General features: G+C 43.4%; 1 protein-coding gene across 4 annotated transcripts in view; it reads left to right on the top strand.

The window, feature by feature from the left end:
* Window positions 1-26375, top strand: part of TLL2 (tolloid like 2) — an 83835-nt gene that overhangs the window by 54228 nt on the left and 3232 nt on the right. For all 4 annotated transcript variants that reach the window (XM_064430594.1, XM_064430592.1, XM_064430593.1 and 1 more), the window contains 12 exons: window positions 2115-2239; window positions 6090-6205; window positions 8125-8227; window positions 11288-11404; window positions 14746-14891; window positions 15813-16008; window positions 19294-19419; window positions 21165-21325; window positions 22670-22850; window positions 24140-24265; window positions 25089-25216; window positions 25996-26209. In XM_064430594.1, the coding sequence (XP_064286664.1) occupies window positions 2115-2239; window positions 6090-6205; window positions 8125-8227; window positions 11288-11404; window positions 14746-14891; window positions 15813-16008; window positions 19294-19419; window positions 21165-21325; window positions 22670-22850; window positions 24140-24265; window positions 25089-25216; window positions 25996-26209 (1739 nt within the window). The remainder of the gene's footprint in view (window positions 1-2114; window positions 2240-6089; window positions 6206-8124; window positions 8228-11287; window positions 11405-14745; window positions 14892-15812; window positions 16009-19293; window positions 19420-21164; window positions 21326-22669; window positions 22851-24139; window positions 24266-25088; window positions 25217-25995; window positions 26210-26375) is intronic.

The following is a 26375-nucleotide window of genomic DNA, read 5'->3' as shown; positions in this document are numbered from 1 at the left end:
AGTTGTCAGATTGTTCTTAGCTGGTAGGAATGGTGGGCTGTTGTGCTTGGCTTACAACTGCATTGGGCAGCTAGTGCATGTTCTGCCTGTGCCTGGACAGCAAGAGAATGGGCCATCCAGGATTCATGGGCTCTTCTCCTACTTCTGGGAGGAGAGCTTAGATATTTTATTTAAGCATGGTTCCAGTGTTAGGCTTCCTCAGCCGCTCTATTTAATGATGTCTGTTTATTGTTTACTAACTTTTGAGTCAAAGTATTTGCACTTTTAGAGACACTCACCAAATGTGCAACTTTACGCTCCAAGTGTTTCTAAGCAGATGAGGTTTGGGTGGACAGCATGGGACTTCTGGGATTTTTTGTGGTTTGGGCCAGACAGATTCTCCTGTTCTTGGTTCCTTTGATGGCAAAATGAGAGAAACTGTACCTACTGCTCTGTAGTTGGGAGTCATGTTCAGCAATGCATGTGAAAAGAGAAAAAATTCAGTTGGAGGAAAAAGCAAAACCAAAAATCTTACTGCCTCAGCATAGAGTGCAGCCTTCTAGAAGAAAATGTGTTTGGCAGGTAGCAAGGGTAGTTGGAAGTTATGGGTTGTTTGTGTTGTGTGAGCAGTGCCTGAGGTATACACTACGTGCAGAAAGCTGAGGGCTGTGAGTGCACAGTTGTGAGGGCTGGAATGGGAAAAAGAATCAAAAGTTTGCATGTGCAAGTGGTGGTTTTTCTATTAAACTCTGTCATTCTTCCCTGGTTGAGCCTGGAGGTCTGCAGAAAGCATTTCAGAGGCCATAGAAGTATGTCCCTGCCAAATGCTGTGTTCTTCTATGAACTCCTGAGGAGGCTTGAAAATTTACTGTGAGCAAACTGACCTATTTCTATGCTTGTGGTGTTTCTGGAATTGGAGGATTTATTTTCAATACATAAACTTAAATTCAGTCCAAGGCATGCAGCTGGCATTACAAACTGAATTTATAAATTGAAATTTGAGGGACTCGCCTTAGATCTTGTAAGTATTGGTTTTGGTGCGGATGAGGAATTTTTCTACTGCTGAAAAAATGCCAACATCTCCCGTGCAACAGCTGATTCCAGTTTTCAAACCAGATTAAATTCCTTTCCCTCTATTTCTCTCTTCAGTTTGAATATTTACAAAACAATTTCCCCCTTCCCTCCCCACCTCTGGACTAGGCAGCACTAAAATTATTGTTTCTGCCCTGATTTCCCATTGGGCTCTCTGGGCAGTTGTATCCTGTCCTTCAGAAAGAGCAGTCTGCCTCACTGAGCTGATGCTGAAGGCTAAGCTCGGTGTTAGCCTTGGCATCCCCGGCCTGTCTGGGCTGCAGTGAAAGGTTCCTGTGGACTGGACAGCCTGGCTGCAAGAGCTTGGATTTTGCCAACCTGGAGTTCAGGTTTCTGATTCCCTCCCTCCTTCTCTACAGTCCTAATGCTCCCTTGGGGTCTCTTTTTGTGTGCAAGCTCTTGCTTGGCTATATGGGACTGTATTTTGATAGAAGTGAGGCCTGAGCTTAAATCCTTCACAGGACTGAGATCAGATGTGCAGTAAAGAGATCCTGAGTGTGAAGCACATGGAAGAAATAGTAGCAAGTAAAGAGAGGCAGAGACAAAGTGGAGTTATTAGTTTGGAAACTCATACAGAACAAAGGTAGAGCACATGATCTTTTCCTCTTGTCTGTGGCAACCACTGCCAGCCCAGCCCCATCTGCTAGTGGGAAAGCTCCCCTTCCTCTGCTCCTTTGGCTTAAACGCCAAATCTGTGCTCCTGCTGAGCCAGATGTGCCATGAACTGTCTGCAGGAATATTTCATTGCTTTTCCTGATTTATGGCAAGGAATGTGCTACCTCAAACAGAGGCAGCAGCAATTTTGAGATATCCAAGAGGAATTTGGCTTGGCAGACTTGCTTGTACATTTGGAAGCTGTCTGCTGTAGTGAGAAGGCTGTCTTGAGATAGTTAGCAGTTATTAGAAGCTGAACCACTACTGCTTGTTAGCACGGGATATATGGTCAGGGGGATGGGGTGTGGGAGGCCTGCCAGCTCTACTTTCTGTTCATTGTGTAACTTTCCCTGCTTCACTGCTCTGTGTCTCTCTGCTGTTCCCTTTAGAGGAGTTTTCCTCGACACCATCCTTCCCCGTCGCGATGACAATGGGGTCCGGCCAACTATCGGCCAGCGCGTGCGCCTGAGCCAGGGGGACATCGCCCAGGCAAGGAAGCTGTACAAATGCCCAGGTAAATGTGGCTTGGAGAGGTGGATCCTACTTTCCAGACACGTGGTTTGTGTGGAAGGTGTTGGAGTTCAAGAGCACCACCCTTTGAGGAAAGAGACTTGGGAAACATAGACCATCAAATGCTTTAGGCTGGAGCTGTCGGGGAGAGGTGAACATGCCTAAGATGTGTCTCCTGTTAGGACTTTGCCAGTATTCTTGTTGGGTTTAGGGCTTCAGATTGGTCCAGTGTAGGCTCTATTTGTAGAAAATTAAACTGATGTACAAGGTTACGGGCAGAGTGGGGACTAGGAGTTAGCAAAATGGTGGAAAGGTGTCTGGTAGACTGGAGATAGCTGGTGTGCAAATCCACTGTTTTTCTGTGTCCAAATGCAGGTCAAAAAGTATGAGTCCATAAGGGTCCAGTCCATAGCTGGTGTGCAAATCCACTGTTTTTCTGTGTCCAAATGCAGGTCAAAAAGTATGAGTCCATAAGGGTCTAGAATGAATTCTGAGGGATTCAGGGTCTGTATGTTTGAAGATTACTGCTTTTGTCATATAATGGGTGGTATAACTTTTAGGTCTGTTAGTTCTAATTAACTTTTTTTTTCTTTTTACCTCATCATTATGTTTTTCTTTTTACACTCATCCATCTCTAAATTGATTTTAGATTTGGTTGAATAAAATGCTGTTTGTTCAAAATTATTTCATGGATTAGTTTAGGGGTTCATTTGTTTTGCACTATGTTTTTTGTTGGAGTCAGACTTAATCCAATCAGGCTTTTCATTCCCGTTGCTGAAAGAATCAATTACAGATTTAGATTTCTCAAGGCAAGCTGAAAAGCCACTTTGGCCTGAGGTACTAACTAAAAGTTACAAAGCAACTTTCTTTAAAATGAGGACTCTTCTGTGAGTCTCAAGTTTTCCATTTGTGAAGTAGAACTTTTCCTACTTTTTTTTTTCCACAAAGCTCTACTAGAGGTTATTGCAGTTCAGAACATATTAGGCAGCAAAATAATTAGAGATTTAAGCCTATTAAACTTTTTTTTTCAAATATCTGTTGTTCTGCTTTGGTATTTTTTTCTTTGCATCAAAATTTGTGCAGAAGTTGCGTCTTAGGAGAAGAGGTGCAATATATTTAATGACATTAACATCTTCTCCTATTTGAATCTGTAGCTTGAAAAGTTTTCTTCCTCTGCAAAATACAAAGCAAAGGAGTTCAAAACCAAAAGACTTCATCTGTATGTGTTCAAGCAGGGTCTGAATGAGACTTTAGGATGAAGACACTTTGTTCAGCAGTCAAGCTAAGAATTTTAGGGTAAAATGCAGCAACATAATTCAGAAGTTGAGTGGCAGATGGCTTCTCTTTTACAGAGAGTCTCCATCTGAGAATACCTAATAATATCTCCAAAAAAAGAGCTAGTATGGTGGAGGATGAGTTACAAGCATGCAGTGGAATCAGCCAGAACAACTGCTGTGTCTGCTGTAACAAAACAGGGCCCTCCACTGGTTAGACTGGAGCTCGTGTGCCTGCTACAGTTAGGGCTTGCTTAGCCTGTCCATGCTAAAACCCTGCTGGTTTAAATTGCCCTTAATTCCTCAAAGCTTATACCTGCTGGTTTAAAGTTAGTGCCAAGCCAGGTGAAATCAAATGAAATCTGCTGGAGGAATTTCTGGAAGGCAAGATGCAGTTTGCTACATAGTAGTCAATGCTAGATTTGCTGTGGCTGCCCAGTTGAGAATTTGATGACTACCGTGACTACAAAAGCTTTAAAACAGCTCAGCCTGCTGTCTTATGGTGTGCTAAAGGAAAAAGGCTTGTGTAGCTGTGCTAATTGTGCAGGAATGGCTAAACAGTAAATGGAGAATGGTCCTGCCTTGTATAATTTCCTCCAGTTCTCTGGGCATTTTCAAAAAGATATAGTGTACCAGTAGCCAGCTGATGAGCTGTAAGTGCCTGTCACCCAACTGCTTAATTTACAGATGAGTTCTGAAGCATCCATCTTACTGCTTTGCTTTTCTCCTCTGGTCCTTTCTACCTGCTCAGTTTCTTGGATCCCAGAAGTACCAAACAGTTGCTTTACTGGACCCCTTGGGTTCTTTGCTACTAAGTGGAGTACAGTCATATTGCTTTTTAGGGTGCTATGCAACAGGCTGTGCTCTCCCCCCAAAGATGCATTGCTCACTGTCGTGCTTGCCCTGCCCTTGCCCCATGCTGCAAGGCCAGCCTGTCACAGTGTCTGGGCAGTTTCCTCTGCAGGGCTCACAGAGTTAGACAGGTCTGCTTTCATATTTCAGCAAACTAGTCTTTGCAAGTAGGCACAATAGTACCTGTGCCATAATTGCAGAGTCTTGCCAGTTGCTGTGTAATTGCACTCTGGGAGAATTAAGTCTGGCCTCTTGGAAATCTTTACTGTGGTTCATCTGAGGGCAATAATAGCCTATCACTATGCTCATATTGTGCATGTTTCCTGTGATTGTGAGCTCCCTTTATCATTTCATGTTTGTTTAAATAGATTTTTGAGCAGAGAAAAAGAATATTTATTTATCCTGGTGAGTTGTGGATTGGGATTCCCTATTTATTAAAAAAATATATTAAAAAGCTCCTTTCTGTGTCCCCACATTTTTTCATCTAGTCTGATCTGTCAACCTGTGGATCAAACTTCCTTAGGGAAATTAAGAAATTCTGGATTAGATGACTCCTTCTCCCCTGCTTGAACATATTGCACTTTTTCAGTGGAACCAGTCTCTTTTCAGCTCAACTGCCAACCCTCCCATCTAAATGTAATCGTGGCTGTAAAATTACCCTGTGATATCATCAAGCAGAGGAACAACCCCTGGCATTTCCATGAGAAAGGGAAGGCCTCAGTCAGGTCTTTCAAAGCACTGCTGCTCAGTCAGGGATTTTTGGGGGCTGCCTTGCCGTCTCTGAGGAAACAAAGTCACAGGTCCAGTGGAGCTTTGTAATATCAGTTGGTTATGAAATTGGAAAAACAACTGGGAAGCAGGCAAGCCAAGGTCCCTGCTCCTTGCAATTGGCATTTGGATGTGTCTAGTGGGCACTGCCGAGAAAATGGGAGCCTTGATATCTGTGGTCCTTCCACCCAGCCAGTCAGGTGCTCTGCAGATGTGGATGGTCCTCCTTGTTCCAGCTCGGCCATCCTGTCTCAGAGAGCAGAACTACAGTAGTCACAGCTTTTCCAGATGTTGGAAGCTGCAGTTCCCTAAAGGATCATATGCATGTGAATATTCTTTGCTTCCCAAAAGTCGCTCTGGGATCTACATTTCATCAGCTGCAGCAGGCCACAAAACAGGAAGTTGAGGAGCAATGGACTGCTGTGCTTGTATTTTGTCCTGTGCAGTGTAGTGGCTGAGAACGTGCTGAGGGTGATGGGACTTGCCCTGTTTTTGTTAGGATGTTTTAAGCCCAAAAAAGACAATTTACAATGGTAACTAAGGAGAACTTCATTGCTCAGCTTGTAATGAAGTGAAAACAGATTTGCTGGCAGCAGAGTGGGGTTGTGAGGTGGGGTGAGGTTAATAGTTTGCATTTGATTAATGAATGAGATATTCCTCAATTGAAACCTGAAAGTGCTGGCGTATGTAAGGATGATGAAGGAAGAATGATTCTTCTTTAGTGGCTGTTTCATCTATATCCTTGCACTGATCATCTTCTATGCCAGAAATTCTGACAAATTTCACATCACCTCTTTAGCAAGGCTTCAGGCCAGTGACCTTTGGGCAGAGCCATGAATGAGCACTGTTGGAGTACCAGCCACCAGCCTGCACACAGCAGCCATGAGCAGTCAGTTTGGTAGACCCCGATGTCTTCCAGAGTCACTCCTTTTTGACAGGATTTTTTCCCCTCTCCTGCAGCTTGTGGAGAGACCTTGCAAGATTCAACAGGTAATTTCTCAGCCCCTGGCTTTCCAAATGGCTACCCCTCCTATTCCCACTGTGTCTGGAGGATCTCGGTGACCCCAGGGGAGAAGGTAGGTGCCAGAGCAGCACAAGCTGCACTTCCCTCATGTGAGGTTTTGCCTTGATGACAGTGTTAGAACCTGCCAGAAGATCTCTGCGTGCCTGGCATGCAGGAGTGGAGGCTGGAAAGGCTCCTGAGCACCACTCAGGAGAGAGATGGAGTCAAGAATACATGATTTTGAGGAGAGAAGTGGTGATGCTGGAGCAGAGCCCCTCACATATTTGGGCTGTGTGTTGATCTCTGATCCTCCCTCTCAGTTTGACACTAAACCCTGTGTGGACATTTCCTGCCACCTGTTAGCTTTGGCAAGCACACATTCCAAAGCCAGTCAGATGAGTTAGATAAAATGTGCTGCAATCTGGGCTCCTGAAGGGAGCTGAGGAGCCGTGAGTGACATCCGTGGCCTGCCCCTGTCATGCAGGCATAATGTCCCTGTCAGGGAACTCCCACTTCCCGCCTTGAAACGCCAAGCCCCGCTGCACATCAATCACCCACCCTGTCCACTTTCCTCCCAGCTCCTTTTGTTTTATTGATCTTCCTGTAGAAATGAAATCTTTCCTTAATCCAGCAACACCAGCCCTTCAGGCCTGTCACGCCATACCAGGCTGCAAGAATGAGCAGCCCACTCCTTGGCAGAGTGACTTTGCTGAGGATCACCCTCAAGACACGCTTAAGACTCACACTCGGACAAAGAAGCGCAGAGCTCGTTTGTTTTGCAGCAGCTGCCTGGCTCCGGGACCTGTTTCTGTCACCTGCAAGCCCAGTCCCATGCCATGCTGAGCTCCTGCCAGCAGCTGCAGGGAGAGCATCGCTGGGGCGAGAGGGCCAAGAGCCGTCCAGGTTTGACCACTGTAGCGCTGAGAGTTTCGTGGGGTCAGTCTCACTATAAACTCTCCCTTTGCTCCTCAACCTCTTCAGAGTTGTGTCGGGAAGGACCCGGCATCTAACTAATGCTGAACCACTAATGTTAAAAAAGGAAATAAAGAATTGATTTCAGAGTAAATGCTTCAATTTACCTGTTTAATTCAATGCAGCGGTTGGTGCTAATTGTTGTACTGAGGTGTTAGTTCAGAACAGATATTAGGCTTACAGCATTCATCTGCATAGAAACAGATGAATCTCCTTTTGCTGTCTAAAGTCAGAATACTGCAAAAATGTGGAAAAAAGTGAGTGACATCATTACAGACTGCACTCTGCACATCCAACCAGTACTTTGGGGTAGAACATCCATTTTAACGTAAAGACATTTCTGTGACTATGTTCAGATTCTGGATGTAAATTAATTACATGGCAAATGTAATCTTGCCAGAAAAAAAATACAAGTACATGCCAATGCTGACCTCCATAGGTGACCTCCCAGACCAAGGCCAGTGATCCATCTTAGAGAGGAAGGAGATGAAAATAACTTTTGTTAAAATAACTGTTTGTTAAAGCCACTGAATGCAATTGCATCACAGTAATGGTGTGAGTCTGATGGTCAGAATGTGGAACCTAATTAACAAAATTAGATACTTCTTACCAGTATCATTTATATTCAGGTATAGACTCCAAATATGTGTGGTTTGTGACAATGTCTTTCTCTATGATTTTCACATTACTCAAAACCAAAGGGTTTAATTTTAGAAATCTGAACTGGGCTTTTTTTAAAGTAACATTTTAGTAACTGAGATGTATTGAATTTGAATTACAGAATTGGTAGTAAAGGGCTCTCTGCTGTCGTATGCTGTCATGATTTAATTAAAACACCTTGAGAAGCCTTTCTTTTCTGAGAAAAGGTGGTGTACAAATCCTGCAAATGACCCAACTGTCTTTGCCTTGCATGCTTACTTAGGCAGCACGGTAGTGAAAATGAAACATTAAACAATCTGTAGAGTCTTCTCTTTAAAGTAACTCTCTACCCAAGGAGAAATGTGCCCTCTCTCTTTTCAGATTATGTTGAATTTCACATCAATGGATTTATTTAAAAGTCGCCTTTGCTGGTATGATTATGTGGAGGTGCGTGATGGCTACTGGAGGAAGGCTCCGTTGTTGGGTGAGTAGCTATTTCATTTTAATTATGTTTTTCGTATTCTTCTTGATGCTTTGGAGAGTGGGTGGGGGAAACGGACAGAAACAAACTTTCCTTTACTTGGAAGGATCCTGGGTTCTGCCAGTGCACTGGCCATCCTTTAGTGTCTCCATCAAGAGATGTCAGTGTGCTGTGTTCATTCCCAGTGATCTATGCTCTAAGCCCTGTGGTCACAAAGGCTTTATTCCTTCCTTTTCCAGCTTGAAAAATGAGGCAGGGAGGGAAGCAAGCCAGGACCCTGACTGGGACTAAAAATGTAGTCTCTGGAGTTTTGTTATTGCTCTTTCCTAAGTCCAGGGAAGAACTGTCAGGCAGTCAGAATGAAGCAGCTGCACAGCTCCTGACCCAAGCTCCTGCCATCATTTCTCATGAGTTTGTGTTTACAAATACACTGTATTCTGTACTTTGAGCCTCTGTAGTCCTAGCAGGGACTTGCTAGACCATGCCTGTCGCCCTGATTTTTTAAGATTTTCTAAGCCTTCTAATGTTTATATTCTTGTGACAAACTTTCTCACACACTTCTTGTAAATAACTTATTGTTTTGTATTCTTTTATAAAAGAGGAGAAATTCGATGGACCTTTAGTTTATCCAGTGTAATTGGAGAGGTGACACTTTCACCCTCCAATCCACTGTCACCTTTGGAAGTCTATAAATGTTAGAGTCAGAAAATAAACTTCGCGTTTTTACCTTAAGAACAGCAGCATGTTCGCATCATGTTTTTTCATGTCCTACAGTAACACATGCCATGTCAAGATGTGCAAGGGCTCCACTCTGCTTCTGCTCCCAGGGATCTCTAGGAAGTGCAGCTCCTCTGTATCCTCCATTTCTCTGCCTCCTGCTATTGTAACTGCAAGTCTTCATTCACCTTGAAGGGTTCAAGAGTCCTACCTGCTTTGCCACTGCCTCTGATCCTGACCTTATCCCCTAAGCTCAGTGTCCCAAACATGTAAAATTGGTACTGCAACAGCCCCTTCTGCCTAAAAGAAAGGAAGCAGTCAGGTTGGGCATCATCCCCAGCTGTGTTAGAGGGGCTGCACCCCATGCTAGCAGAATAGAACTGGGCTAGTGAGCATTGGGTGCTCTCCTTGGCCCCTACATCGTAGCCCTGGTACCAGGTGAGGTGCTGAGGCTGAAGCCATGCTGCTTCCCAGGTTTCAGTGGGCCTCCCTTTCAGGACAGTTGGCAGCTGGTTTTACTCTTTACTGCCTATTTTTGGGTTGGCAGCATATACTGCTGTTCTCTGCTGCATATGTGTCAGGTAACATGGCTCCAGCAGCTGCAACTTAGCTCCTCGTTATTTTTTTTTTTCTGCTGAGTAATTTAAAGGTACTTCAGAAGCCAAGCACCTCCCCGTCCCCTAGTGCAGGTGGACTTGGGAGTGTTTCCATCTGGAAGGAGACGCTGCATGAGTGGCCATGGTTCCCGCATGGGGCTGAGCCCATGAAATTAGGTCAGAGAGGCAGACAGACGGCAATTCAGCAGGGGGTGAGGAGGGGGATTAGTGTGAATTGTGAAAGCACGGGCTTCTTGTGGAGAGAAAAAATACATGTGTGCTGCATATTTTCCCAGGAAAGTGTGTGAAAACCCAGCCTTTAAATGGTGTATAACTTTTTATGAATGGGCCCTTTATCATACTCTGAGGAGCTTGCTCATTCTCGTTTCTCATCTGTGTTTCCTCTTCTTGACACCCTTGTTAAACTCCAAGCCTAAATCCAGGAGGAAGTTGCTTAGTGACCCTAGAGGAAGAAGCTTTGCAGTGCTGATGCTGTTTTTAGCATCCCCTTTGGGAGTGGAGTTGGGGGATGCTATTGATATGTTGCAAGGCTGTCACACTGCCCCAACAGCACTGGGCAAGTTAGAAGCACAAGAGTAGCTGAGTGAAGTTGGGTCCAAGATAATGTTTGGATGGGTGACTCTGCAAGAAAAAAAACTGGTAGTGAAACTGCCATTTCCAGCCAGTTAATGGGAAATACAGTGCTGTCTTGAAGGCAAGGCATTAACCAGGTTTTTACCCAGTGGAAGTTGTTCAAAGATGCTTTTGCCTGGCATTGGAAGGCCAGGATCCCTATCACTGCTGTCCTGACTGAATTCAAGCTGAAGAACTGCTCTTTGCCTCTGTCAGATTCCAACTGGGGTTTGGTTGGACAGGCTGCCAAGACCATGTTGAATTCAGTGTACAGCCCTGCTGGTGCCAGCTGAAGTGAAAAACCATGTTTGCTCTGTGCAAGCTCCTGACCCATGTGCAGGTGCCTGCCTATCAGTCCATACTTGGTGCTTGCTCTGTTTCTGTGAGGAGCTTCTGGCCTTAATAGAGGAGCACTAAATTGAGGTTGTCCAGGCTGCAGACGCCATCTGCAGCTGTTCTGTTTCAGGATTCATTGCTACTGGCAAAATTTGGGAGTTTACCAGTGCTGGTACATGCCAGAGAGCTCAAATCTAGGGCATCATGGAGCAAAATGGCTCCTGGTCTCTTTCTCCTGAAAGAAATTAAATGACTGCAGAAGCTTAACTGGGATTTGCTGAACAGAGAATGAGATAAATGACTTTTTTCTCATCAGCATGGCCATGTCCTGCCCTTGGTTTGACTTGGTGTATTTGCTCCTGGGTGCAAAGTGCTGAAGGAGTTCTCAAGGCTTAGCAGGTGGAAAGGACATTCCCTAATGCCACATCTCTAGAAGGACAGGGGGATTCTTCCCCACCATGGTAGCACATTTGCTCAATTACGTGATCAAGACAAGAGCCCTTTTGAATTTACCAGAGCAGTAGAGGCTTCATCTGTAACTGGATTCTGCTCCCAGCTGAAGAGAACTTTAATTCACTTAATAATGGAAAAGAATATGAATTAATGAAGGGGGGACACAGAAACTTTTCCAAAAGCACAGCTGATGGATGTGAAAGGGTGTTTACACAAGCACACTCCTTTACCAAAGACTCTTTGCTTCCCAGAGTCACAGGTACCTGTTATGCTGTGCTGTCCCTCAGGAGATTGTAGAGATCTTTATTGTTGCTTTCCTGCCTTCTAGGTAGATTTTGTGGTGACAAGATTCCTGAACCAGTAATCTCTACAGACAGCAGGCTGTGGATCGAGTTCCGGAGCAGCAGCAACATCCTGGGCAAAGGCTTCTTTGCGGTCTATGAAGGTACAACCCTTAGCCAGAAATCTGCATTGTACGGAGTAGATGGAACAGGATGCAGGGGTTATGGGATCAGCAGAAGTTCTGCTGCACTGTGTGGTTAGATACAGCTGTGCCCTTCTTTTTATGGGAATTGGCAGATTTTGTGGCTTGTTTCAGTAGACTAGGCATGGATTTTCCAACTAGATTATCACATTTTGGGGGCACAACAGGATGGGAACACAAAGCAATGGCTTCCATACTTAGTCCAGGCTCTGTTTGGTCTAATCAGCCTCTGCAAGCAGCAGTGTGTGGAGCAAGAGTTTCTTTCAGTATTTTGACAGGCAAAGTTCTGTTTGGGATCATACATTTTATATCACTTAATACAGATTGTCTTGGGGTGGTTTTGTTTGTTTGGTTGAGGTTTTTTCCCTCAAATTCAAAGATTAGTCTTCTGTTTCTCCTTTGTATGTTTTACTTACAGAAAATTGGGAATTAACATGTCAGATCTTCTATAGCTCAGGTATTTTAGAAACTTGCATAGCACTCAGATGATGAAACCACTTCAGAGGAGGAACAATACCATCACAGTCATTAAAAATCAGTAACTTCCCTTTCTGTATATGCTTGGGTTTTTTTGCAGTAATGATTCTAAAAGCCCTCATTGTTTTCTGGGCAGCAGGTATTTTTCTTAGGAATAACAGTGTTGTCAACAGTATTGAGGTTGACTGTATTGATATCAACATTGCATCATCTTCTTTCTTCAGCCACAGGGATAAGCATAATGCTGGAAGCCCAGTGCCCAAGTGTCCCATAAACTCATGAATAATGATGCTAACAGAGGGAAGTGAAGCAAACATGGGACTGTTGGGGAAGTGCAAATAAAGCGTATGAGGATTTCACAGCAGTTTGGGGCTAACAAATCTGTTTCACAAGAGAAATGTCTGGTTTCTGCAGGAATTGTTGCCCCAGAGACAGAAGTGGCTTGCCTGATGTTGGGTTTTTTAAACATCTCTCCTAAAAAGATGCTATTGCCTGGATCATGTGGTTTGTAACACCCCTTTTATGGTAGTTTGTTGGAATTAGAAGTGATCAAATTAGTGTGTATGGCATCATCCTTCATATTGCTAAATGGTATTGGAAGAAAAAAAATTACATTGGCTGCATTCCAAAATCACTTTGCAAAGTGACTTTGTTTTCCCTTGACAATTTCTCATATTTCCTGTTGGTTAATAAGTGATCCCTAAAGATTCAGTAAATATGAGCTTGCTGCACTTGATTTTTGAATAGAGCAACTGAAGGTAGTATGTGCATCTAGTGGTCAAACAAACTCCAAGTTCATATTTTCCTGGCTCTTCAAGAGTGACTTTTTATATAAGCATTTCCTGCAAGAAATTTCCCATTGTAAGGCTGTCAAATCCATGGCTTTGCCTGAGAGCAGGCGCAGAGTATGACTGGTGTAAACCAGCTTGTACTACAGACAGTGATGGCTCATGGCACAGTTTCATTCTTATCCCTGGATGATGAAGGGAATGCTTAATCATTGGATATCTCAGCCTCCTCTTATCAGAACATCAGGTAGAGAGATTATCTACATGTCTCTCCATAATTTATTTGCTGAAATAGGAGATTTTCCAAAAATCTTCTATAATCTCTATTTCCCTCTTAAGCAAGTTCTGATAATGTCTGGGTTTTTTTTGCCCTCTGGAAAGTGGCTTGCTCAGGTGTTTTGTGACTTCTGTTCTTAGGCAATAAAGGTAGTTTTTATTTCCAGGAGGGATTGCATATAAGTGTTTAATTTTCTATCAAATTTTGTCCAAAATCTTTCTCTGATGCCATTAGTTCCTCTTTTTCTTTTGAACTCCTCCCTCAAATTTAGCACTGCTTCTCTGTCTTCTGCTTGAGTGACAGTGCATATGAATGCTCATGCATCTGAACTTTTCTGGAAACTGGGTGAGAACTGATTTTTGGGTTTGGATTTCTCCAAGTCTTGGCCCTAAAGTTTTTAGAAGATGTGAGGAAAGAGGCAGAAGCAGGCAGCCACATGATGGTAGAATTACTTGATCCTAAATGACAGTTTATGTAGTGAAAGTGTCCTCTTAGTTCAGTCATTCTGTTCCCTTTCTTTCGTGAGATTTAAGATGGGAAGATGATGGTGGTTTTGCCCTACAGCTGCTGACAGCCCTGAGTGTGCCATCATTATCATCTTCTCAGGCTCTATCCCTAGGTGTTCTTTCCATTTTGCAGTAAGGCTCTTCCAAGTATAGTTGACACTCAGCTGTATGTCAGAAGCCTCTTTCTGTTGGGTGGGGGAGACTGTTTTTTAAAGGCTCCTTCAGCGGTTTTCTCAAGCACCACTTGTAGCTCTGAATATGTGAACTCAAATTGCAATCTAAATTGTGCTCTGTAGCTGAATTTTTGGGTGCAGCTTTTTGGTGGTGCTTAGCACTGATTCTGTAAGAAAGAGGTTAGCTGCAGTAATGAAGCAGTGCTTTTAGCTCTGTTACATTAGCAGCTTACAATGCAAGATCGAGACAGTGTTACCCACTGCAAGCAATCTGCAGGACACTACATGGAGACCCATATCTGAATTGCTAATGCAGTGCCTTGTGGGGAGAAGCCAAGGGTGAGGATGGTTGATATCTGGCAGGTGTCATTGCAGTAGCATCTCTGTTGTACTTTCTGCAGGTTCTTTTTGTTTCCTTGACTTCAGGCACAGCCAAAACATTTGTGTGCCTTGTAGATGTGTGTCATGCATTGTGGATAACAGGTTTTAGCCTGTGATCATACTTTCATTTCTTACTTAGTCTTGCAGACAGTTTTGCTGAGCTGCTGTTGTCTTCAAGATATTCATTAGTTTTGTGTTAAACTAGATTTCCATTAAATTTTCTATTTTGCTATGTAACCTTACTCTTATATTTGACACTAAAACTTAATTTTTCATGCGCAGCAGTCAGCCTGATGGTCTGGTGGTGAGCAGCTCAAGTTGTGCTTGTTAATATTGCCATCGTGTGGCTGGATTAGATTTGTAACTCCTCCCCTCTCCCACCCCTCACCCCCAGCTTTTCTTGGTTCTTAGTGCTGGTAGCAGGTTTCTAGCAGATATGAAGGTGATCAGGAGTATGAACAACACAAATGTATAAAAATCTCTGTCCCAGTTAGCTCACCTTCTGAGGATATTAGGGCAGCAAGATAGGAGACACTGTTATAAGACAAAATGTTAAAAACATATGTGACTTGTGTGTTGCCTTTGTATAGCAAGCCATACTGAAACAGTTTGGATGAGAAAGGTGTGTATGGAGTGGGCTTTACCTAGAGAGAAACCTGCAGTCTTGTGGGTTTATTGTTTCTTTTTTATTTCTCTACAGCTATTTGTGGTGGAGAAATACACAAAGATGCTGGCCAGATCCAATCTCCCAATTACCCAGATGACTACAGACCTTCCAAAGAGTGTGTCTGGAAGATCACAGTTTCTGAGGGTTTTCACATAGGAATCACATTTCAAGCCTTTGAGGTGAGAAATATCATTGCATATTATATTACAGATATTACCTTGCCTCTACAAACCCTTTAAAATGAAGAAGAAAGTAATAATAATAATAGTAATAATTAAAAAAGAATTGTTTGACTACTTCAGAGTACCATTTACCTTACCAGATGTTTGCTCAGAGATTTTTATTTTTGAAGTTTAAAATATGCTGAGTTTTCAAAAACTGTTACTCTAGACAGAAAGAATTAGAAGGGACTCAAAAGTGTTGATGATTTTAGGTAGGGACTCCTTAAATTTTCACTCTGGACAAATTGAATTAAATGGTCACAATAAAAAAACTCCTGTTGGTGTCACTGGGTCTTGTCAGATTTCAGGTTGTGACTCCCCAAAGAAACATCATGTTCCCAGATGGCAGACAGACTGAAGAGGTCACAAAAAGTTTTCTTCTGCTGGTTATAGGATGTCTTACACTCTTAGCTACATGCCAGTGATCAGTCTCTGATTGCTGATGTTAAGTCACAGACAGGAGTGGGCAGGACCTTGGTTGGTGCATAAATCTCATCTGTCCCACAGGCTCCTGTGGTTTGTGTACACTCACCATGCTTGTCCTATAAAGGACTGACACCACTACCTCACCATGGCTATGCCGTGAACCTTTTTGTTTGCAGTTGTTCTGCTCTAGTTCTTACAGCTTCTTTTGCAGAAGCAGTTTGTGGATGGTCAGGGACTGGGTTTCACTGCAGGACAGCCATGAAGCTGTGGCAGAACTGACATGTGCCTAGGCTCAAATGCAATTTGAGCTGCAGGAGAGCTCAGTGGCAGCCACAGCAAGTACTTAGTTGTGGCCAGTTGTTTGGAGAGCTGGTCTGTGGCAGGTCTGTGTCACTAGCCTGGCTGGAAGAACTCTTACTAGTGAGGTACAGACACCCACTTTTCCTGTTGCAGATTGAGTGGCACGATGCATGTTCCTACGACTACCTGGAGATCCGAGATGGCCTCACTGAACAGAGCCCGCTCATCGGCCACTTCTGTGGCTACGAGAAGCCAGAAGACATCAAATCCAGCTCAAACAAAGTGTGGATGAAGTTCGCATCTGATGCAACCATCAATAAAGCAGGCTTTGCAGCAAATTTCTTTAAAGGTATGTTATCGAGTACCTCTCACAGTCAAAGCTGGGGACAATTCATCCCTTAAGCTACTGCCATCCACCAGTCAATTCATTCTATCAATTGGCACATTATCATCTATCTACTTGTACTTAGGATTTTTTTGAACAATTTGTTTGCCAATATAGAATTTATGTACAAATTTCCTTGAGACTGTAGAGGGGCTTGATGCTTAGGCAGAAACACCTCCCCCCTGATTAGGACAGAAATCAACTCTGCTGGGCTGGTGTCAGCATAAATGTTGCCCTGCTGGATGGAATGTCACCTCCATTTAGCCATAGCAGAGGACACTGACATTTTCAAAGAACTACTAATACTGCACAAGGACTGATAAAACCAGCTCTCTGCTTAAGTTCTATTCCAAAAGAAACCTCTGGAGAGAGGATAAATCTAAATGCAAGTAGAGTGCCAGTAAAAGAATACTGAGACCTTTAGGAAACAAATGTGTTCCTAAACTGAGATTCTCTTCAGGAAGATGTAAGACTAAGATTTTAATTTTTTTTCTTTTTTTTTTTTAAGAGCTAGACCCTATAAATGGTCCTTTACCAGCATCCTGGTGACTTGATAGAAGCAAGAACCAAATATCTAACTGCTTGGGAAAATAGCTGTGGAGCTGCTGGGGGTCAGACAGTCATGTTTATCTTAGGTTCACTTGCACTTGGACAGAAATAATAGTTGCAGTGCCAGTATTTGGATTGCATAAGTCCTTTATTTATTTCTACCTTAACTTTTGTCTCGTTTTGAGTGTCATGGTCCGTTTAGGCTTCTCAAATTTTTAGGAGAATTTACTCTGTGAATTAAACTTTATTTCATGAACTTAAGACTTAAAACAAACACGTAAGGGCTCAATACACTTGGCTCAGACTAGTCTATCCTATGAATTCACTTATTCACCATTCAAGGCATAAAATGTCATAATTTATAACCCATAATGCTTAAACCATGCACTTAAGTGAAAAAAAAAAAAGGTAAATAAAGTTTAATTCACTGATTATATCCACCTGTAAATTTGAGAGGTATTAATGGACTGTGACAAAGGGTGATTGCAAGATCACTGGCAAATACTGTCACATTTGATCTCAGTCCCTGGACAGGTCTCACAGTACCTGTATTTCCTTGTTTAAGTTTCTCAGATTCCATAAAGGCACAGAGAATACTTCTTCCTAAAGATATTTTGGCCTTTTCAGGAGTGAACAGTGTAGGCTGACTGTGGCAGAGATGTCTTTCAAGATTAGCATTACATGGAGACACAGCAAGTCATTCTCTAAAAACTGAATTTCACCTACAAGTTTGTAGGGGAAGAAAGTTATACACCTGAATCTGAAGTGCTTTCTCTGTGATACAGATAGTAAAAAATAAATTTGTTTCTTTTTATGTAAAAGTGTGTAAACTTGTGCACTAGTGCAATTGGAGACACAGGTATTTTCTGTGGAGTTTTTGCTGGCAGACTAGATCTTTCGGTGTCTGCTTGGATTTCTCATATTTGAATCAGAAACCATGTAGCTTGTGGATGGTTAGAGCATTTTTAAGTCCATGACAGTAAATTCATCTGAGGAGCAAAGTGGTTTTGCTTGAATCAAGCATCACAGTAGTCATAGCTGCACAATTTCTAGCCAGCTTGCATCGTGGGCTGAGCTGATGTCTGTGCAAAAGCTGTGCAGACACATGTGCAGGCTGCATGTGGAGTTTCAAGCTGGAATCCAAAGTCTGCAGTCTCTACCTCCATATCCAGCAGGACTGTGACTACCAGACACTCCATGAGCAAATTAGATGGCTCTGCAGGCACTCTTCAGGCTGTTACTCACAGCTGATTGAGCAATTGAGCAAAGCTTTGCCTTAATGAATTATGAAAGGAATAGAGCTTCAATTAAATGTCTTACAACACTGAAAGAAAATAACTTTGCCTAAAAAATCAGAGTTAAGGGTGGAATTGAATGTTATGCTTTGTGAGACCATGCAGTGGTAATGTCTAGGTTTTCAGAGGAAATAAACCTGCAATCAGCTTAGAGGGTAAGCCATTGGTCACACCCAAGGTGCATTGCCAGGAGGATATGGAGAGCAATTACTTCGTGTCTACCCAGTCAGGCATATCTCATGGGATACCTCCAGGACTTTTCTTTTTAGTTATCTTCATTTTGGCAACAATTTATTTGTATCAATGAAGCCTATTTTATATGTTTGAAATGTTAGTTCATCTGCCTGGAGCAGGGGAGAAGAATGAGAAGAAGCAGCAGGGTCATGTACTGCCTGTGGCTCCCCATCCCCTTCTGCCTTTGCACACCTGTGGCTTTGCTGAAGGGGCTGAGTGTAACTTGTAGGGACACCAGGCAGGGGAAGAGGGGCTTGGAGTGAAGTTGAGCCAGGCAAAGGGAAGGAGAAAGATGTTTTCTGTAAGTGTTTTAATGTATTTGTTTTCAGTTTTGGTTTCCTGATACCTAAACCAGCACGCAAATATTTATATTAATTGGCATCAAATTAAGTTAAATTCCCCAAAATTGTCTGTATGAACAGAACAGTAATTGGTGGATAATTTGTCTGTCTCAACCCAAAACTTTCTCGCTCTTATTCTTCCTGTTTTCTTCCTCATTCCACGGGAGTTGCAGGCCAGGGAATGAACCAACTGCAAGGTGGGAGTTTGGCTGCTGGCTGAGGCTAACCCACCACAGTCATGTTAATAAAAGCATCTGTTAAGGGATGCATATGGAATCAGGGTCAGGGTGAGAAGCCAGTGGCTAACTTCGTATTAAAATATCAGTTCAGGTTGTTGAGATGTGATTGAAGAACCTGACTTCAAAGTCCAGGAGGGCAAGGGTTCATGTGCCTGTGAAAAGGCAGAACTACTTGCATGTCCTGCCAGCAGCTTTGCAGCACCCTGTTCCGTGGGGTATCACCTCCCTCAGCTCCATTACTGTGTTTGCCATAATGGGTTGGTTCCTGGTAGCTCAAGTTACTCAAGAGCATGAGGAATTTAAAACAAACACAGCAAAAAAATGGCTTATGAGAACAAAAGACAAGGATGTCTTCACAGGAGACACTGTTTTCCTGCCTGAAAAAGCACTGTTGGCTAGTAGCACTAATGGTACTGCTTTATGGTCTGGTGTTAGGAGGGTTTCAGCACGTGTGGGCTTTGCAGTGCCTGCTACACCGTCTTGGCTCAGCAGTCAGGGCTCTGTTCCTTCTGTCCAGAAGGGCTGCATGAGGAATATCAGGGTGTTTGGGTGGTCAGGAAAGTGCCACTTGCTCTGTTTTTTTCCTGACAGAGATGGATGAATGTTCTCTGCCGGACAATGGTGGGTGTGAGCAGCACTGTGAGAACACACTGGGCAGTTACAAATGCACCTGTGAGCCTGGCTACGAGCTTACAGCTGATAAAAAGAGCTGTGAAGGTAAGTAACCCACAGACTGAACCATCTGACTCTAGGAGGGGTACTACAGCTATAAATGGAATTGAACAGTCTTCGAAGTGATTTTCCTTACCCCTCCATTCTCTTTATTTCACTTTATTTTTTCCCAACTGATATTTTTGTTAACATCTTCCATTGAAAAACAAGTTTTGATTAAAAAAACCCTGAAAATTCTCAGCTTTATACTGGTAATCATCCCTAAAGCCAGTTGTCCTTTATGGCCAGAGATTGCTGTTCAGACCAGATCTCCCACAGTGCAACATAAGGGAAATATGTATTAAACCTAACCATTGAGTGGCCCAAAAATATTTAAATCTAACACTGAACTTATTTGTTTCTCATAAAGGGATTTACTTCATATAATAAAATACCAGTGTTTTGTCTGCATGCAAAACAGGCTTTTCCACACTGAAGAGAATTTTCCTTCCTTCCTGTTTTATAAAGGAAAAAAACCCCATGTTTATAATAGAAGGTGTTTGTGTCAGCTTTTTAGAGAGTTAATCTTATGCAACAAGTGTTGCTTCTATCAAGAATACAGCTGTTGGTGTGCTGAGAATCCATCCATTGTTCTTGTCTCAAAACTCTGTCTGTAGGGACATTTAGGGATGCTCCACATGCTATCAAGTGGTGCTCTCAACATCACCTGGTTTGCCCTGACTTCTGCTTTTGTCAAACTCTTTGGGTAAGAGTGCTGTCGACTTGGTGAGGGCAGTCAGGTGCATGCAAAAGGTTTTTTTTTTGTGTTGGTTTTTTTTTTTTCATAATTTCTTGCAGTTTTAGCAAGTCAGTTGCTAAGTTGTTATAACTTGGCAGGGCTTTTTTCTGAACTTCACTCTTAACCTCCTATTTTAAACTTGATTTGTGGGCAAAACAGAAAGGATAGTCTTTGAAATTATAGCAATGTACATCAGAGTGAATTGCTTTTTTTTCTCCAAAACCATTTGCTTGCTACTCTATTTATATTGAAGCTGCTCCCTTGTGTTAGGGTTAGTCCCCTTAATGCAAAATTATGCTGGGAGCAAACACAGAAAGCTTTTATCCCTGTGGGTTTTGAAGATGTGGCTAGATCTCATTATTCTCAAGAAACAGCAAGGAAAAAAAGAAAAAAAATGCTTTGTTGCGAATAGAATTTTGCAGCAAATTGAGGTTTACTCCTTTCAGGTAATAGCCTTGCCCTCCCACAAGAGGATGAAGCTGAGATGTCTTAAATTTTTTAGGGTATGGGATAATACAGCTAAGTCTTGACTTTGCCTTCAACTTTCCCTAGAGAAACATGCAGTCCAAATATTATAAACCACTGAAGAGTTGACAAGAAAGTCTTTCTTATGATTCCATTATCTTGTAATTATTCCATTACTGATGAACTTAAAATAGTAAGGTTTGTAGCACTGAGTGTAGGTGAATTTACCAAGCTGGGCTTTACAACTGTGTTGTGCATGTCAAGTCAACTAATTCACAGTAAGCCCAAGAAGAGAGATTAAAAAGGAAATTAGTCTTACATGGTGGCTCTCAGGGCCATAGCCTCATTGGGTGTGTTTGACTTGTGATTTACTGCAGGTGAAGTTTCTGTCTTCTTCACACTTTTTAAGCCATTTTAAGCTCTGGAGGCTGGGATTTGCAATGTGCCACCTACCAGGATCTGGTTCATTTGATAGTTAACACTGTGGCCCAACCTGTGTGTCTGAACAGAACCAAGTAAAACTTGTGTTCATTTATTGCCTCTCCAGCTGCCTGTGGGGGCTTCATCACCAAGCTCAATGGGACCATTACTAGCCCTGGATGGCCCAAGGAATATCCTACTAACAAAAACTGCGTCTGGCAGGTGGTAGCTCCAGCCCAGTACCGGATCTCTCTGCAGTTCGAAGTGTTTGAGCTGGAAGGCAATGATGTACGTAACCAGTCCCTGCATCTCAGAGGTGGGACAACTGGCTAAATCAGAACTGGATAAATCCTTGGGGAAGAGGAGGATCTGTCTTACTGATGGAGCTTCTGGTTGTTTTCCCACCCTCAGTGTAATTACACCAATAACAGTGACTGTTCTCCTTGAAGTCCTTTGCTTTCTCTGTGGAGTGGAAGGATTAAAGCTGTTCTATTATAAGTGTGTGCAGTAGTTTAACCCAGTCTGGAAACTACACACCTGCTCACTCACTTTCCCCCAGTAGAATGGGGGAGAGAATCAGAAAGGTAAAAGTGAGAAAAACCTATGGGTTGAGATAAAGACAGTTTAATAGATAAAGCAAAAGTCACACATGCAAGCAAAGAAAAATGAGGAATTAGTTCACTGTTTCCCATGGGCAGGCAGGTGTTCAGCCATCTCCAGGAGAGCCAGGCTCCATCACACATAGTAGTTACTTGGGAAGACAGACAATGTCACTCCAAAAGTCTCCCCTTCCTCCTTCTTCCCTCTACTCACCCCCACTTTATAACTGGGTATGATGTCCTCTGGTATGGAAGATCCATTTTTTCAGTGAGGATCAGCTGTCCTGGCCATGTCCCCTCCCAGCTCTCTGAGCACCCCCAACCTTCTCACTGGTGGAACAGTACTAGAAGCAAAAAAAGATCTTGGCTCTGTGCAACTCCTGCTTAGCAGTAACAAAAAGTCTTGATATTATCAAGCCTTTTTCTCAGCACAAATCCGTAACACAGCCCAGTACCAGTCACCATGAAGAAAATTTAATCTACCCCAGCCAAAATCAGCACAATGGGCTTCTTTTCTCTACTAGTTTTGCATAATTGTAGGTATTTTCCATCCCTAATAGGTGTCCTACCTCCCACCTCCCCAGTGCTGCTTTTGCAGGAAAATAGTTGGAAATTAACAATGAAGTAGAGTTCTTCAATGGTAAAGGAAATAACAGTAAAAGAGTCTGTTCTCTGCCACGCACAGTGGAGTTTGAACAAAGCATTCAGGTCCGAGTTTCCCTACAGTAAATGGGAGCAGCGGCACTTCCGTAATTCAGGAGGCTGCTAAAGTTCATTCAGCACTGTCAGGTTCTTGGATAAGGTGGAAATGATTACTTTTTCTAAATTCAGTGAAGCTTTGCTATTCTGAAAAATGCACCCATCCTTTAAGATCAGGGCAGCAAGCGAAGGGGTGAGAAAACTAACAGAGAAGATTCTGGGCAAGTGAGGAGTGCGTTTGAGTACAAGGCTGTTCTGTTCCATCTCTGTCCCCTTCCTCTGAAATGCTCTCTTCCAAGGCCAAGAGCTGAGAAATGTCTTCCTCTCTTGGCAGGTCTGTAAATATGACTATGTTGAGGTTCGTAGTGAGCTGGCTTCTGATTCCAAGCTACATGGCAAATTTTGTGGCTCAGAGAAGCCTGAGGTAATCACATCATACGGCAACAACATGAGGCTGGAGTTCAAATCAGACAACACAGTCTCCAAGAAAGGCTTTAAAGTTCACTACTTCTCTGGTATGTTATTGTATTCTTTCACTTGCTTACCTGTCTCCTCTGACTGAACCTCTTGGTTTTGGTGAGCTTTCTTCAACATCCTGCCAGAGCCTGACCTGGTTCACTGAATCTAAAAGCATGGTTGCTCTGTTCTGTGTTGCCTTCATCTTGGGTTCTCAGTGTAGTGTATGGTCCAGTTTCTTAGTGTGGTGTCAGCAAAATGCATGAGTTCCATCAATACCTCCAGTCCTTCTACAGCAGGAAGCAATGTGGAACCTAACCCTAGAAGGTATTACTGTCTCTAGAAGATTAGAGGAAAGCTTTTTCCTCTGAAACTAGAAGATGTAGAAAATTTCCAGTGGTATTCTATATAGTAATCATTCCCATCAAAGAAATGTATACTAGTGGAAGTTTTTCATCCTGTTCTCAATCCTTTGCCAGTGATGTACCTTGTTGGCAGGCCGTTCTGGAGGTTAACTCTGTGTAATTTGGAAGCAGAAATTCAATTTCGTTGTGTCTCTTCAGCAGAGGCCTAGGAGTATTAATGCTTTTGAGGAGAATGGTCAGGTAAAACTGCCTTGAATTAGGACAGGTGCAGAGTAGAATCAGGCCTCAGGGTTTGACTTACTAAATCAAACAGGAGGAAGGATGAGGTGGGTATGATTAACCTAGAAATATGTTTGGGAGTAAGGAAAGAGATTAATTTATTGAGATCTGGGGAGGGCATTATCCCAAGAAAAAGTAGAAATAAACTTCTCATAAATTAAAGTGAACTGGAAGCCATGAGCAGATCCTATGCTCAGAAGGTGGGACTGAGGAATGCATAGTCCTGAACACACAGGAGTCAAGATCCACTGGGGTATATTTCAGCTTCAGGGAGCAGCTGATACCTTAGATCTTCTTAATCACCTGGCTGTTTGTGCTCAGAGCTATTTAGAAATGGAGGCTCATTAGAGCACATAAGAACTTGAAAATATAAAGTAGATTTTTACCTCGGCTAGTGAATTTGTGTGATGATTTTCCTGGGCTCTATTCTTAAAGAATGAGATGCTGTTCTAGGTTTTGTTTAGACAGGAGTCTTTAACCAATAAACTTACATTATAAAATAGAACACATTTGTGATACATTTTATGGAATGTGAGACAGTTGAAGAGAATAGGATCTTGGCTAAAAAGCTGACTGGACTAATCCAGCAGTAGAGTTGGAGATTTGCATTGCTATCTGCCAGCCTGGGTATGGTGTTCTCAGCTGGTGACTGTGGTAACCTGTGTCACTGTTAACTCAGTATTTGTTGGTTTGATCCTGCCCAGACAAGGATGAATGCTCCAAAGACAATGGTGGTTGCCAGCACGAATGTATCAACACCTTTGGGAGCTATATGTGCCAGTGCAGAAATGGCTTTGTGCTGCATGAAAACAGCCATGACTGTAAAGAAGGTAAAGTCCCCACTCCTGCCCTCGGGAATGCCAAGGTACTTCAAACACTGTTTGGTTCAGGGTGCTTCCTGCCCTGAGCTGAAAGGAAGTTTGTACAACATACCAGGCAAGGGCAGTGAAAAAGCCCCAGCTAGCTGCAAAACTGGCTAGAAATATGACCATTCCCATTCCCCAGTCTTGCTCTCTATATGCCCACAGGGGATGGACAGGGTGGGGATGAGAAATTTGACTTGCAAAAGGAGCAGTTGTGGGACATCATCATTAGACTGGTCACTGCTGCTTCATTTAATTATTGTGTTTGAGTCAGAAGAGAAAGCATGGGCTGATCTAACCACTTGCTGGTGCCAAAACTACCTTTCTTCCTGCACCCCTATCCCTGCTATGTGCTCCCATGGCTTTTCTGTATATGGTCTCTGGTCCTTGTCTGACCTTTGCATGAGCTGATAAAGCTCTCCAAATTGACAAAACAATGCACAGCTGAGATAGCAGCAGAGTCAACACTGTGGAGGGGTTGACATCATGGCCCTAGAACAGGGCAGATGAGGTGAATGAGCAGGAGAATAGATTAGGGTGTGAGGACACGGGTTAGGTTAATGAGGCCCAGGGGAGTGAGATGGTCCATTTCACCATCTGCCAGGTTAGCTCAAAATAAGTATAGGAGAAACCCACCAGAACTATGGAGTGATACTAAAAGGTCTTGTTTGGTGACTGAAGGCTTCCATATCTCTGCCCTGCAGAGGGTCTCAGTGGGCAGAGAGGACCATGTAGGACACTACAGGGTTGCCATGTGAGACTTGCCCCAATGCGATTTCTCTCTCCCAAGCTGGTTGTGAGCACAAGCTGAGTGGTGCAGAGGGAATGATGAGCAGTCCCAACTGGCCTGACAAGTATCCCAGCCGGAAAGAGTGCACCTGGGACATCTCTGCCACACCTGGCCACCGAGTGAAAGTAGTGAGTAGCCAGAGAGCGGGCGTGTGAGGCAAGAAGCAGGCTGGGTTGTGAGGAGCTGGAGTGACTCCCACCTCCACTGTGTGAGTGGGTGGCTGATGCCCTTGGGTCCTGTTTGGGGCTCTTGGAGGAGAGTTTTCTGGGAGGCTGCCCTGGCTTGCAAAAGGGCAGAAGGTCTCAGAGGGATACAGGACAGACGAGAGGCAGCTTGGAGGAGACTCCAGCAGATGACAGCTGTAGAGTATTGCGCTCTGTAAACAGATGGCATAAATGCCCTCCCACCCCTACCCCTCCTTGTGAGCCACTCTCTTGGGGCCGTTTCTGCATTAGGTGGTGGCTGAGCCAGCCCCCAGCCCCTCGGAGGGAGAGGTGTCAGGCCCACTTTACAAATGGCAGGACATGCCCAAAGCTGTGCAGATGGCCCATGTATTGGGGGAAATTATCCCTGTGCTCAGTGGAAATGATAATACAGGACTGCCCTTCTGGTGTGCTGGGCAGAATTTCCAGCCAGAAAAATAAGTGTTATAAGGCCTGCAGTTGGTAACTGTTGTCATGCACCCATGTGAGGCAGCAAGGCTGAGGCAGCACAGCACACTGATAGGGAGTTCTGATCTTTGCCACCTTGAGATTACTCTTATCTGAAAGCACATTATTCTGTTTTAGTGTGTGGGGAGAGTGGGGCAGATGTACCATTTGATCTGTTACTCACTTGGCATTTCACCATATGCTAAATTGCATAGTCAGATTTACAACTGTCTTAATTCTCCATATTCTTGCTCTAGACCTTCAATGAGTTTGAGATTGAGCAGCACCAAGAATGTGCCTATGACCACTTAGAAATGTATGATGGGCCCAACAGCAAGTCACCTATCCTTGGCCGCTTCTGTGGCAGCAAGAAACCAGACCCTGTAGTGGCTTCTACCAACAAGATGTTCCTCAGGTTTTACTCTGATGCTTCTGTGCAAAGGAGAGGTTTCCAGGCAAAGCACAGCACAGGTAAGCTGGTTGCTGCCAATACCCCAGTGCCAAAATATGTCATCAAGGCTCACTACATTTTTTACTAGGTAAAAACAGACGCACCTTTCTCCTAAATTTTAAGTGGTGTACATTCGGTTCCCAGGCCGCTGCCAGTGCCATACCATAAATACCACCTCCCATAACA

This window comes from Passer domesticus, chromosome 8, assembly GCF_036417665.1.
Source record: "Passer domesticus isolate bPasDom1 chromosome 8, bPasDom1.hap1, whole genome shotgun sequence".
Taxonomy (NCBI): Eukaryota; Metazoa; Chordata; class Aves; order Passeriformes; family Passeridae; genus Passer; species Passer domesticus.
This window is presented reverse-complemented; position numbering and strand designations above follow the sequence as displayed.